Here is a 15404-nt window from a genome sequence, read left to right as displayed (position 1 = left end):
CAACTGCTCTAATAACAGTTTTCTGAGCAGTCCTGATAGCCATTATCAGTGGCCTCTTTTTTAAGTGGTTACTTTTCAATTCTTGACTGTCTTTTGTTCTATGTTAGTGCCTACACCTGACTTTAGGGTGTGGTGTTTGGGTTTTCCCCTTCTAACTCCAGTCTTGCCATCCCTCCTAGCCACAGGTCTAGATTTGGACATGCATACCCTGACCTGGACTCTCATGGGGAGGAAACTACAAACCCAATCTCTTTTTCTGGCTAACTGGAAATTCTTGGACCTAATCCTCTAAATATTCTGCAAAGGGGGGTTTTAAATAGCCTAGCTAGACTGATAAAAGTATAAACATTCCAAGGTGGATTTGCTGCCTATGCTATTAGTTTCCTACATATTCTATAGCAAAATGATAGAAACTTGGGGGCTTAAACAACAGAAACTTATTGTCTCCGAGTTTCAGAAGAGGTCTGTGAACATTCCCACAGTGGAAGAAATCACTTCCACAGCTCTCTCCTACCTGCTGGTGGTTAGCTGCCTGTCTTAGGCATTTCTTGACTTGCTTTCATCTTCACCTGTTATCCTCCTGCATGCAGGTCTGATTATGGACCCATCCTACTCCATTTTTTTTTAAGATTTATTTATTTATTTTTACAAGCACTGGGTACAATCAGAGGCGCGGGAGGGTGAGAGAATTCACCAGAGCCAGAGTGGGGAGCAGAACAGGCAGAGTGACGAAGTACTCTGCTGAGGGGAGCAGCGGGCGGCAGGAGAGTTCTGCGCGCCATGTGGGACCCTCACCCAGCGGCTGGGGATTGAACCGGCGCTGCCGAGGCCGCGGGCAGCTTCGCAACCCAGCGCTCAACTGCTGTGCCACCGGGGAGGCCCCCATCCTACTCCATTATGACTTCATTTTATCTTAAAAAATTATATTAGTTAAGACAATCCTATTTCCAAATAGGGTCATCATTGAGGCATTAAGGGTTTGAACTTCAATATATGAATTTGGGGGGCACACAGCTCAACCTATAACAGATGCCACCTGTTAGATGTACTGTTTACTATACTTACTTTACAGACAAGGAAACAGCCTCAAGCAGGTTAAGTTACTTGTCTAAAATCACATGGCCAGTAACTGGCAGACTTTATGTGTCTGAAACTGGAATTCATGGCCTAAACATCTCCCACTGTTTCCCACAGTGAAATGTGCCAGGGCTGTAAGTCAGATAATACTGTGCCACATGGACAATAATGACATATCCTAATATGTACTAGAAAATCAGTTAGCACATCAGACACACAGCCTCATTAAAAACGCTATTTAGGAAGAAGCTACGTGTGAAAAGTGAATTGGCTTTTAAGATAAATGGTATGTGGATAAAGCAAAAACTATGAAGGTTGAATGGAAATAGCTGAAGTCTGGGAAATAATAGCTACACACTGAGAACAAAACACCTTACGTAGCTCAGCTTTAAGGAAGGGAAGGTCAATACTATGGGATGTGCCATCAACCCTTGGAATCTACCAACAAAGTTAATTTCAAGATGAGAGTGAGGTATCAAGGAACTCCTAATTGAGTGAATATACTCTGCTCAATGGGCAGATTGAACACTATCTTACCTTTAAATATTAATACAAGTGTCTCCATACTGATACTGCTTTCTCTTGTTGCTCTTCAAATTTAGCTAGAGGGTTGCTATTCCTCTGAGCTTGCCTGTGTATTTATAATATTGGATTGGCAAATGAGACCCATTTTTATCAAGCACCATTTGAAGTCTACTTTTACTATCTTATTCCACAGAAGGTACTGATACAGGCAAGTTGCAAATGTTTTATGGTGAAATTAAGAGTTGCTAAACACATTTTACTTTGTGTCTCGTTATTTCATCTCCTAATAAGTTTCAATCATTTTAACACCTGTTTAAATTAAAATTCCAAGGAAAACAGCAAGGGGAGGCAGCAATTAATAAGCTTCAAAAATTTGCTAAAAATTAGTAATAGGGAGCATAATGAACTCAGAGACTGGTGTTTTGTGAATGCAACACTAAAGGTCTCATCTTAGTGCTAAAATCCATCCATACATTTGCTTTGTAAATCACTGAGTAAACCAGTTTCTAGCCTCTTTTTTTTTTTTTTTTTCTCATCTGGGGAAGCAATATTAATGTGCTATGACTCCGGGGGGTAGAGGTGATTCATAAATTCCTTGTGTGCGGGTATCTGTGTGCTTGACTCTCTAGAGATCCTTGGTGCCCTGCTGTCCATCCTGTGCGTTTGGGTGGTGACTGGTGTGTTGGTGTACCTGGCGTGTGAACGCCTGCTGCACCCCAATTACCAGATCCAGGCGACGGTAATGATCATCGTGTCGGGTTGCGCGGTGCTGGCCAATATCATGTAAGTCACCCCTGAAACTACCCAAGGGGCTTATCTTTAATCCTGTCTGTACAAGAGATTTGTGGACTTTTTGTTTTTAATCCTTCCACTTGTGAAGAGGCTAGCCATGTGTCAGGGTACTCAAAGGGCTCCTAAGAATGAAAATAAGGCTGGTCGTGCTAGTTTAAGCTGGGAAGAGTGTTTTAATGTCACCTTCAAATAGCTCTCATTTTGAATGTCTCCTATCTATCAGAGACAATGCTAGAAAATGATATATATTATCAAGGTTAATGTTCACAACGCAACTTTACAGATTAGCAAATTGAAGGTCAGAGAGATTATGTAAATTGACAATCAGTATAGAACCAGGTTGTTTATCTAGATCCACCAGATCCACAGTTTAGCTGCTGGACATTCTTCTGTCATGCATCTCGATCATTCCACATGGGATGTGACCTACTCCTGCTCAATTGTTGTCTCATGAACAGATCATGAGTTCCCAGGGAACTGGCCCTGAAGGGAACTTAAACCTGTATACTTTGGTCTCCTTTCTATGTTTGACGTTTCCTTTTCAACATCCCCATAGAATGGTCATTATTTTTATATATTTTCCCAGAACCAATAACGAAAGTCATTTCCTTTAAAACAATTTATCTTATCTTTGTATCATTGAGTGATACAAAGTCTTCCTGTGTTATTGAAAATTTCTCTTTGAGCTATTCCCACCCATTGCTCCATTCTCTTGTTCAGATGATCTGTAAACCACCTTATGAGTGATTGTGTCTTATTAGACATGTAATCATTGCCATACTGGACTTTTCTTTCCCAAATAAGCTGCTTAGCTGTCTGTGAAAGTTGAGTTTTGAAGCCAGGGCTTTGATATCTTAGGGTTGATTGGCTCCTTCCCATTTGACAGACTGATTCTGGGCAACTGTCCTTTAAAACTCTATCGTGTATCTATCTGTCTATGTACTTCTTTCTCTCTCTTACCTGTGGTAGACTGAATAATGGCTCCTCCAAGATCACCACATTCTAATCCTTGGAACTGCTGAATATATTAATCTACATGAAAAATGAACTTTGCAAATACGATTAAGTCAAGGGGGACTGTTGAGATAGGGAGATTATTCTGGAGTATCTAGGTAAGTGAAATGCAACCACAAGGGTCCTAAAAAGAGAGTCATGAAGTCAGCGATGAGTACAGATGCTACACTGCGGACCTTAAAGATGGAGGAGTGAGCCTGGAAGCAAGGAGACAAGGAATGTAAGTAACTTCTGGAAGATGGATAAGGTAAGGAAATAAATTCTCCCCTAGGGCCTTCAGAGAGAATGCAGTACTGCAGACACAATTTAGACTTCTGAATTCTAGAAACTTAAGAAATAAATTTATGTTGTTCGAAGCCATGAAGATTCTGTGGTAATTTATTATAGCAGCAACAGGAAATTCATGCTCTCTATCATCCATCCATCTTACAATGCACCATGATACATGCTATGAGGCAGGCTTATACTAAAAGGTGAAGAAGGAAGAGAGAGAATAATGACATTATAAGCCTTGCTTTTTATTTTTTGTAAAGATTTATTTTATTTATTTAGGCATAAAAGAACTGGGGTCTAAGCCAGAGGTGTGGGGGGTGAGAGGATTCACCAGACAGAGTGGGGAGCAGAACAGGCAGATGTACTGAAATACACTGCCGAGGGGAGCAGCAGGCGAGACAGGAGAAGTCTGCCACACCATGTGGGTTCGCTCCCTGGCCAGGGATTGAACTCATGCTGCGCTGTCAGGGAGACCATTAAGACTTGATTTTTAAGAGGGCACAGTGGGACCTCTGGAATTAAGAGAGAAATCTGAGCATGTCCCCTTTGAAAAATCTCCATCGGTCATTCTTACACCCTATACCCGATACCTGCTCCATTTTTCCCACTTCTCTGTCACCGATTGCTCAAAGTCTCTGAGCTAAACACATTGGAGGAGTGGTATTTGCTATCTCTGACTTGGTCCTTGCTTCCAATGGTTAACTTGAAAATGCGTTTCACGTTGGCACCGAGAGAAAGAAATGGGGGCAGATCAATGCGAATCTATCATCACCAGGAGATGAATAGCCAGAGCTCTCGCTGCTGCAAACTGGGGTCAAGAGCATCTTCTTTGCATGAGAACAATAAGTCCACAAGGCAGCAGGATGAGTAGAAATATGAAGGGTTTCTCCAGAGTCTTAAGTCTCATAGGTGTGCCCATGCCTCATGAAGATGAAGGAAACTCCTAGATAACTACCACATAAATCTGGGACCTCAATGATTGAGTCTGACTTTCTAAAGAGATACCATCCAAATCTGCTTTTTACTGCAACTGCTTATGAACTTTGACCTGAATTGCAGGTATTTTTAATACTTAAAAGGACAAGGGAATTGAAAAGCATTGACTTTTCCATGCAAGTAGGTAGTAATTTATGGATAAAGATACTAAGTTAAATAAAACATGCCTCTATAAAAAAAAAAAAAAAAAGATTTAAAAAAAAAAAAAATAAAGATACTAAGTACAATATTTTCTCCCGGAACCTGTATTACAGGTTTCAACTGCTACTACATGCTGTCTGATCTGAATATAGGAATATCAGAGCAGTAACTTGGGAATAAATCTATTCCTTGGGGACCCAAAAAATCAGGAGGCAAATTCTAATAGAAGTTGCAAAAGGATTCTAGAATAAAAATTATTGCCATAGCCTTAAGGCATTTATTTATTTATTTATTTTAAAGATTTATTTATTTATACATACAAGAACTGGGGTACAGGCAAGAGTTGTGGGGGGTGAGAGGATTCACCAGAGGCAGAGTGGGGGAACAGAACAGGCAGATGGACTGAAATACACTGCTGAGGGGAGCAGCATGTGAGTCAGGAGAGGTCTGCTGTGCCACATGGGTAGCTCCCTGGCCAGGAATCGAACTCATGCTGCAGTGGCTGTGGTGAGCTTCCAGGTTGCGTCTTAACCCCTTGTGCCATGAAAGAGCCCGCCTTGAGGCTTTTACATGCTCAGTTTTCTTTATCTGAAATATTCCTCCTCTCTTAGCCCTTTTATTAACTTTAACCTAACTTTTCAAATCCAGCTCAATTGTTTTGTCTAACTAAATAAGGCTCCTCTGTTGCCCTATCCCATAGCACCAGTTCTTACAAAATGTTAGAATTTGAATTTTCCATTTATGTGTGTGTGTTTTAAACCTCTGCCTTCTCCATCACACTTAAAGTCACACAGGAGAGGGGTCATGTCTGTTTTCACTCACTTTTATGCTACAAGCATTTAACAGCGCTTTGCCTATGAGAGTCCCTAAGTAAGTTTTCTTTTTTTTAATGAAATGACTATAAAGATGAATGACAATGTGATGCGTATACATGACAGATCTAGAGAGTCTCTTAACTGCCAGCCAGACCAGGCTCTCTAATGAAACTTAAACTCTTAACTGAAAATTAATTTATAGCAAAATAGTGTTCATCTGAAAATTGTACATTCTGTAATGATCAAATCTTGGTGGGTAGCAGTCATCCACTTTGTGGTGAGGATCAGAGATTTAGCATACTCTTTACTTGCAAGTAGACTGGGAAGCGTGATATTAAACAATAACTTTTTCCCTTAATGTCTGTTCCAAGATATTTAAATATTTATAATACATTAATATATTCGACTCTCTTGATAAATAGCTACATACACATAAGTACAGCACTCTCTGTGGCCCTTAGGAAATTATGAATTATGCAGATTTCACATTCTCATGGAAATGAATAAAATGAAAGAAAATGAAAAATTAAAAAAGCCAATCTTGATGAAGTTCACTTCGTGAAGCCTAGTACAGTGGCTGATAGTATATCCCAAAAGATGTTATTTCCCATCCTTTTTATTAAATCCTTGTTTCTCCTTTAAGAAGTGATACTTCCCAGTTGTAACATGAAACAGTAGTGTTAGGTAGATGAATGAAAAAACTGAAGTGAATCTTTGTTGCCTGTCCCGAGGTGAAAAAAATTTAATTTTATGACAAAAATTTTGGATATTATGAAAAAAATTTAAATTTTATGATTTTGAAATTAAAAATCTTGTGTTAGAAATTCATCCAAAGTAGCACCTTTTAAAGCATTGGCATTTCAACTGTGTGGCATTCTGGTGCCATTTGAGGTGCTTTTGTCAACTCCTCCATTCTTGCTTATGTTTTTAAGAATTCATCTCAGGTCTACCAAGGATCTTGTTCTCTTTTTTCAGACTGAGTGTGATTTTGCACCAGAAACACTCAGGCCACACTCACAAGGAAGTGCAAGCGAATGCCAGTGTGAGAGCAGCTTTTGTGCATGCCCTTGGGGACCTAATTCAGAGCATCAGTGTGCTGACCAGTGCACTTATTATCTACTTTAAGGTAAGTGTGTTTATTTTCCCCACACCACAACTTTATAGATTAGATAGTATATAAGCTGACTCTCCAATATTAACTTAAATGAGGGTGGACAGACTCTGTCTGCCTATATAAACTGCTTTGCAAAGTTTAAATAATCACCCAGTGCTTGAAACCTTCGAGTCTCCAAATTCCTGCAAACTCTGTCTTTAGTTGCAGAGCTGCCATTCTTTCAAAAAAACAGTTCTTTTTGTCATGGTGTCAAGATGGACAGCAATGGAATCAGAAATAACTTAAAGTTCTTGGGTTGTAAATAACAAAGAGATCTCTAGTTCACTTTAAGCGAGAAGTAGATATATTGCCTGAAATTTACTGGAGGTATCCTTGGACAGAATCAGGGTTGGAAATAACGACACCTTTTGAAATGTAGATTTCAGAAAAACTATCCACCTTCTGTCCCAGGCACCATACTGAAATGAATGTGATCCTACTGATTTTTTTCTCTATTCTTTTCACTCTGCTGAAAATTCGTATTTCTGGGAAAGAGAGTCTAACCGACCTACTGCTTTGCTGGGGAAGGGTAGAGTAACTATATCATCCACAAATGGGGGCTGGAGCTGGAGCAGGAGGTAACTTCTCCAAATGCCAGGGTGATAATGGAAAGTGGGAATATATTCTGGGTGAACCTCCTCTGGCCATATTTACTATAGATTTTTATTTGGTTATACTAAGAACTTACAGAGGTAGGTTCAGTTGAAGATTGGGGATTAATGGAGAAGAGAATTCATCTCTGGCTGTTTATACCGTGATTGTCCAGTTAGCAGGGAATCTTTATTACATCACTGAAAAATGAAAACTTACAAATAAAATTTTCAAGGATGTCCAAATTCAGTTGGACAAGATACTCACTGAAAAATTTAAGTCAACAGAGTTCAAAATTGTAAGGGTTAGTGGAGCTTGAGAATACATTTACAAATGTTGGTTTGATGTCTTATTTCTGCCATATATATATATAAAATATAAGCAAGAAATAGATTTATTAGAGGCAGTCAGGCATGGACTTCTCTATGCCAAAAACAGCCACCAAGGGCAGAATAGCAAGTGTTTCACCCTAAAGTTAAATGCTTCAGTTGGGGTGGAGGAGAAAAAAAGCAACAATGAGGCCTCAGTTTCTACTCAGGATTTCATCAAAGTTGTCTGTCTTATGAATGTGTCACACTTGGAGGAAAAGAAAAAAGCTAATTCCATGTACCAAGACCAAAGTCCATCCAGGCCTTGGTTCTATGCAACTGTTAGATGAGAACAAGGGGGACCCTCTTGTACCCCCACACTTGCATACTCTAAGGGGTCCCACCATTTGCACACACAAAGATTAAAGCAGATTCTTAGTGTGAAAGAATTTTAAAGAATTAGTATGCATAGACAGAGAAGAGATTAAGGAATAGTTTCCCAACATAACACACACACACCTCATCTCCTATGGGCAAATGCCCAGCCAAACAGGGCTGGCCTGAAGCAGGGCTACCCAGGCCTGAAAGACCATCATTGCATAAGAAGGAAATAAACGACCAGGGAAATCTGGGACCCAAGGAGCAAAATCAAAGTACAAGTCAAGATAACGGTCGCATGTTGGTCTCCTCACGTATCTTTGCCAAGTGTCTCTTCATGTTTCTCCTCCTTCTGTGTCTCCTTCTGTGTCTCCTTCTAGTACCAGGGTGCAAGTTTGGCCACAGGAACAAGAGCTTTTCCTTTTTCTTTTCTCCCCTCAACCCATCTGCCTTCCATGTTATTCAGCTTCCCCTGGCCACTCGGCTCTTTAAGTGGGGTGGGGAACATGGTACCCCCCTTTCTTTGGTAACATAACCTCTGAACAGATGATGCCCTTTTTTTCGTCATGATTAATGCCAAAACATCATTGATTCTTGTGCAAATTTGTGCATATTTTCATTCCATACTCTGCACTTTTATTCATTTGAGAGAAGTCAGCTCAGTTCTCTTGAGAGAGCCATGAAGGATATTATTCCTTTACTTCCTAAGTTCCAGAGAGAACATGGCCTATGGGCTCCCTGCTATAGTCACTGGTAGGTTAAAGCTGAAAGGCAGCACTGTGTTTCCAGGAAGTTTTGCCTTTGAGTGGGGTGTCAAGTATCAGGAGGGTGAAGGGATAAAGAAACTGTTTCTCAGTGAAATGGAGCAAGGACGCTGGGAGGTTTACTAATTCAATAAATCAGACTTTCTGCATGGGGGATGCAAATTCAGTTAACCAAAGTCCCTATCTTTTCTAGCCAGACTATAAAATGGCTGACCCAATTTGCACATTTGTTTTTTCCATCCTGGTTTTGGCCAGTACCATCACTATCTTAAAGGACTTCTCCATCATATTCATGGAAGGTAGGAGTGATTTTATTATTATTATGATCAATGTTTTCTCTTCCTTGTAATCACAAAAGGGGATAACCTTGAGGTACACTCATTGCTAATTTGCATTATAGAGAAAATGTGGAACATATGAGGAATTTTTAGGAAAACAAATACTGTGATTTTAGTCTTATAGGAACAAATAAAAAGAATTGGTGTCTGTTTTTGCTCCAGTAATTACTCAAAAATATGGCACAGTATAAAAACAATACACACAAACACTGAAGATAGCGAGAGTTTGAAAAATACATAAATCTATCCTTAATAATATAGAAAAGACCTAAGAAAAACTGCATAAATGCATCCTTCTGGCAGCATTGTAATTATTGTGGATTTTATCTATATTCCTTGTCAGACTAGTCCAGCACTTCTAAACTTTAGTGGCATCACAATCGCTTGGGACATTTGTTAAAACACAGATTGCTGAATTTAACCTAATAGTTCCTGAATCAGCAGGTCTAGGGTGGGACCTGAGAATTTATATTTCTAATAAGATGCTGATCCTGCTGTCCAGGGACCACACTTTGAGAACCACTGCACTAGTCTTTTCATACCACTTCAGGGATTCCATGATGAGGACACTGGGAACATCACCTAGAAAATTCGCTCAGAACTCGAGGGTTGCAACCCAGCAAACATTCAGATGAGCCCAGGTTTCCAGACATTGGCTGAAGTTTTCTTCTTCGTCCAGCATGTTTGCATGCAAGGGAGACAGTCTCAGGGGAGGTTGCCTACAGGGAGGCTCACACTTCGTTGGTGGTCACTGGTGGGCATATGTGTAAGGGCTTTGTTCGTGCTGGGCCCTATGGCTGATAACAGTGTTGGTGACAGCGAAACAGAAAATGGAGTCCAACATCACTGAATAATGAGAAAACTTTCCTGCTCTCAGGGTGATGATATTTGGTTTGTCAAGTCACAGATGCAGCCGTTTCCTTTCTTGAGGGCCAAATGCTGAGCTGCAGCTGTTGTTGCTATTATGGAAGTTATTGACCTAAAGGGGAGGATAAAAGACAAATCGATACACAATTTGAGATGACTGTATTCATTTTTTTTCTCTCCATATAGCTCCTCTTTGAAGACTATATTATTTTACTTAAGGAAAAGTGCAGCTAGTTGTTGAAACAGCAATGTTACTCATTTCTGAAAGATGCTTAATTTTTAAACCCAGTTTTCAAATTACATTAGCATAAAAAGATACTTGTACTTGGTAAAATTTTAAAATAAAGTAGAAAATGATAAGAAAAAGTCTCTCCATTTTCCAGCCTTTGAATTCTCAGCCCCATTCATCAAAGGTAACACCTATAAATAAGTTGATCTATGTCTTTCTAAAAAATATGTGTAGATCCATAAATAGATGCCTATATATCTTTCTATGCATCCACACAATATACCACAAATAAACATATGTGTATATGTCTTTTTTTTATACAAACAGGATTTTACATTGATGCTTGTTTTGTTCTGTACCTTGCTTTTTTTTTTTCTTGGAGATCTTTCATACTAGTAGATACATAGATACACCCCCTTCTTTTTCATAGCTCCAAAGTATTCTACTGTATCCATGTACTTGCTTACATGCTTAATGGACATTACAAACAATGCTATAATTATCATTCTGTGCATATATATTTTCAGCACCTTATATCCGTGGCATAATTCCTGGAAGTGGTATTGCTATCTCAAAAGTTATGTGCATTCTAAAATTTGGCAAATATTATTCTTTCTACCAAAGATTCCATAACAATTTATTTCCCAACAAAAGCAAGACAGTGCCCATACCCTCACATTCTCATTGTCATTGGGCATCATCAAACTTTTGTTTCTTTTCTAATTGATAGGTACACTATATATTACTGATTCCATGTGTAGTTCCATAATTGTGAGTGATATTGAGTGGTCTTTTGCATGTATTTGTATGTCTGGGAAATTACTTTTTAACACTAATTTGGGTATTTTCTGGATGCATTAATATCTTGGCAGCCTTTTCTTCAGGAAAAGTGTTTTCTAAGATTGATGGAACATTGAGGCCAGGGGAAGCATATTCCTTTGCTTGTCAACATTATTTTCTAGACTAAAATAAGTAATGATGAACTTGTGTTCTACATAAAAAAAGATAAGCAAGGCAAGAGAGCAAATGGTAGTGGGCTTATGACTTCATCTCAAGGGTCCTAGATGAATGACCACAGTCCTTTAAAGGTCAATTGTAACTCCCCAATGATGACAGACATTAGATTGCAGCCTTTGGAATCTAGCATTTGAGTTGCAACACTTGGAATCTAGCATTTACATGACAATTCACACTCAGAGTATGAACTTTAGAATTCCACATTTTCGGCTCTACCACTTATCTATATGGTCTTTACAAAGCTTCTCGACCTTTCTACCTCCCACTGTCCTCTCCCCAAATTATATAGGAATTATAGCATTGAAAACTAACTCATAGAGTTCTTATAATTATTAAATGAAATAATCACTACAAATAAAGTGCTTAGCACAAACTTAGACATGGGGTAGGTTCTCAATAAAGATGTATTATTATTACAGTGATTGCAATATAACAATTTCACCCATGACCCCACACACATTTGATGGTTAAGCTGAGCCAAAAACTCTTTTAATTTGCTTATAGGATGGAGTCTTTTGCAGCTCATAGAATAAAAGAACATGCTGACCAGTGCCGTGTTACCTCCATGAAACAATACATTGGTATATGAAATGAAATTAAACTAAACTCCAACTACAGAGAATTGTAAGTTAGGCTCACGGAGGAAATCCCTATGAACAAGATTTTTTAATCCTGACACAAGGAAGGAAGAGGATTCTCTATTCCTTTAAGCAAGTGATTCACACCTATTTGCTCATGGCAAGCATCTGGGAAGCTTTCAGCAATGTTTAAACCCAGGTTCTATACACAGAAATGTTGATTAAATCGACTGGGGTGGGGAAAGGCTTTGATATTTCCTAACATGCAGCCAAACCTGAGAATCACTGTATCCTGGTGACTTGGAAATGGTGCAACTTTTCTCAACAGGCTGTAGGTCAAAATCACCAATAGAATTATGGCCATACTAAGGCTGACCCTAGCCTCAGATTCTGATGTAATTGCTTTTGGATATAATCGAGTCATCACTATTTCTAAAATCTCCCTAGTGATATTAATATGCATCTACGATGGAAAACCACTCTGAAAGTCTATAGGTTTCATATTCTCATCCATTAGAGATTTTCTTCAGGAGCACTGGAATGGAGCTGAAGTGTATGTATTTTTAATAAATATACCAAGTGCTTCCATTGTGTATATATCAATATAATTGAAGTGGAGGCTAAAAAGCAGCCATGCTTAGAAATCTCTTCTACAGCATCTTCTTAGGATGAGAGGCATTTACCTCTCATCATATGTCAAATGACTGCCCCATTGTTGTGCTGGTTGAGTTGATTTTTTAAATTCCTATATGGAACTGATATCTTTTATCATTCTAACTAACCATTGGTTTGATTTCTCTCTGTATAGCTACCAAAGCAAGCTTCCTCACACATTCATTTCCTCTTATCTTCTGTATGTAAATCCTTGACTAAAAAGTGATCCTATTTTTTTTTTAGCTTTCTCTTTCCAGGCTAGGGACACCCCAGACCCTTCTGTCCCAAAAAAGGGCTGATTCCTGTGTGCCCCACACCTTCCCTTAGAAACAAGGAGTACAGTCAAACTATTACACTCTGGGACCCAGACATTGAACCCTGACTGATGTAACTACCATAATAGAAGTTTCATAAACCAATGAATTAGGTGGTGTTACAATGTCAGAATCCCCTACTAACACAGCTCACTAAGTGGCCACTGGGTAACTAACATTTGTATAGCATGACTGTTTACAAAGGACACATATTTTCTGATTTACTCCTCAAAGAACTTTGTGAACTACATATTGATTTTATCACTCCTATTTTAATTACAAATGTGCTGAGATTAGAGAAGTCCTACAATTTGGGAAAATTTGCAATAGTTGTAGCCATTATGTGAACCAAAGATGACTTGATTCCAAATCCCATGTCATTTCATTTTGCTTTCCAGAGTGTATGTGAAGATAATTGGGAAAAGCACAATTGGCTTAATAATACCCTGGTTTAATAATAATCCCGAAATCAAAGAGTGATTACTGTTGTTGGTTATTGCACGGTAAACTCTGCAACCAGTACTCTTTGTCTGGTTGATGTTAAGCCCTTTGAAATAGCCAGGTGACTCCTATTTGGAAACATTTGAAGAATCAATACAGAGGAGAGAAGCTGGTGTTTTGCTGAGGACTGCAGCCCCACTCAGCCGTCTTACTGGGTTGTATTAGCTGGGTAGCAATAACCTCCTGCTCTCCCCTCTTGTCAGGTGTGCCAAAGAGCCTGAATTACAATGGCGTGAAAGAGCTGATCTTATCGGTGGATGGAGTGGTGTCTGTGCACAGCTTGCACATCTGGTCTCTAACAATGAACCAAGTAATTCTATCAGTTCATGTTGCTGCAGGTCAGTAAGTTTTGTAAACACTCTGGACAAAATTTAGTCCTGGTCCTGTAATGTCAGTAATTTTCCTCCTTTTGCAGAACTGCCTTTATTGTCTGTTGCCTGTCAAAACAACTGCAAAGTGTTTTGTATTACCAAGGACCTTTGAAAACTATCGTACATCTAGATGTTGTCATAGAAACAGTGATATGGCATCCCTTGAGGCCAAGTGCAGAGGGCAGAACAAAGTCTTCGATTCTGAACTTTGGAAGTTCAGAACTTCAAAGTCTTAGATTTGGAAATTAGGCTTTACCTGTTTTGACTTGTTGCCCTACCCCTAAAACCACAGGGATGAATCCAACAATAAATCTTCCCTGAGAATCTTCTTTGCTTTGCTTGCTACTGAAGATGGAAAGACAGAGACACAGGTCCCATCCTGAAGGTTCTAACAGGCTAAAAGATGTGTTAGTTGAAATAAATGGAGGTTCCTTTACTGGATGGTTACAAATTCTATAACCTTGTGAATAATTCTTAGGTTTTGTTTTTTTCCCCTAAATTTTTCTTCCTGAAGTGAAAGGTTATTTTGCCCATGACATGTGCTAGCTGGGAAAATAGTTAGTGCAATGTCTTTCATGACCTCAGAAGACAGCTTAAGCCAAGGATGTCAGGCTGCTAAATTGTAACTCAAGAAATTACTTAGGGGCAGGGCACAGGAATGCCCGTGGTGGTCACTTGGGAATTGTGCTTTCTCAGACATCCTCATCTTCACTGAGAGGCATAGATCTGGCTCCAGGGAATTTATAGTCTCCACTACACCCATATTTCACTGCAGTGGAAGAATCCAGTAAGCAATCAGTTTACTACAGAGGGAACTTTACAGCCTCTTCCTATCATTCAGGACAAGAGAAAAGATGGCATTGAGGGCTGCTGCTCTGAGAAAGGTCTGTGGGGAGCTCTAAATGCTTCCTGGTTCCTGTCACTGGCCTTGATATAAGTTCTGATTAGATCGAAGGGCTGCAACCCCGTCGTCCCTGGGGCCTGGTGAGTAGGATTGTATATGAGATCGTTCCACCTTGACTATCTCCAAAGCGTCTCTCTCCTTCTATACACAGCTCCTAGGAGAGTTGACCCTAGAGAGAACCGCAGGCAGGGCAAGTTCCCATAGTGACAGGATGCTTTGCTGCAGCATTTCCCTTTGCCTGGTCTGATGAGTGTAGCTGATTGTCAGAGCCAACCTGGTTCCTTCTGAGTGCTCTGCTCATGCCCCACACCACTAGGTCAAAGACAAAGTACTCAAAGCTGGAGATTTAGCAGTTGCCCAAGTGTGTGCAATCAATGCCAATCTCACTGTGGTTCTTTATCAACAGCAGCCAGCCAGGACAGCCAGGTTGTTCGGAGAGAGATTGCTAAAGCCCTCAGCAACAGCTTTACTGTGCACTCACTCACTATTCAGATGGAATCTCCAGCCGACCAGGACCCTGACTGCTTATTCTGTGAAGACCCCCAGGACTAGCGCTGTCACACTGCCAGCTTCCCAAGTTTGACAGGCCATATATGCTGCTCTGAAGTTTCTGGGACATAAGAAATAAGGAACCAGAGGAGCAGGTTTGAGAAGTTCATAATACAGTACCATGCACATTTTGTCATTTATTTAGCTCTATCTACTGTGAATGAAGATGCATTTATAGTCATTAATCAATTGGTTTATAAATTCATTAGTCACTGTGTTCAATTATAGGAATGTGTATATAGATTGTTCCTGACT

The 15404-nt window shown here is 39.6% G+C and overlaps 1 protein-coding gene across 1 annotated transcript in view; it reads left to right on the top strand.

Annotated features, from left to right (window-relative positions):
* The window catches only part of SLC30A8 (solute carrier family 30 member 8), a gene marked incomplete at both ends in the record, with an annotated part of 33111 nt that extends 17959 nt beyond the window's left edge, over nt 1–15152 (top strand). The window contains 5 exons of the mRNA XM_084229139.1: nt 2232–2385; nt 6609–6759; nt 9021–9126; nt 13529–13663; nt 15007–15152. Of these exons, the coding sequence (XP_084085265.1) occupies nt 2232–2385; nt 6609–6759; nt 9021–9126; nt 13529–13663; nt 15007–15152 (692 nt within the window). The remainder of the gene's footprint in view (nt 1–2231; nt 2386–6608; nt 6760–9020; nt 9127–13528; nt 13664–15006) is intronic.
* Between the last annotated feature and the right edge of the window lie 252 nt (nt 15153–15404).

Source organism: Talpa europaea (genome assembly GCF_964194135.1).
Source record: "Talpa europaea genome assembly, chromosome: 3".
NCBI classification, from domain to species: Eukaryota; Metazoa; Chordata; class Mammalia; order Eulipotyphla; family Talpidae; genus Talpa; species Talpa europaea.
The sequence above is the reverse complement of the archived record's forward strand: the minus strand, read 5'-3'. Positions and strand labels throughout refer to the sequence as shown.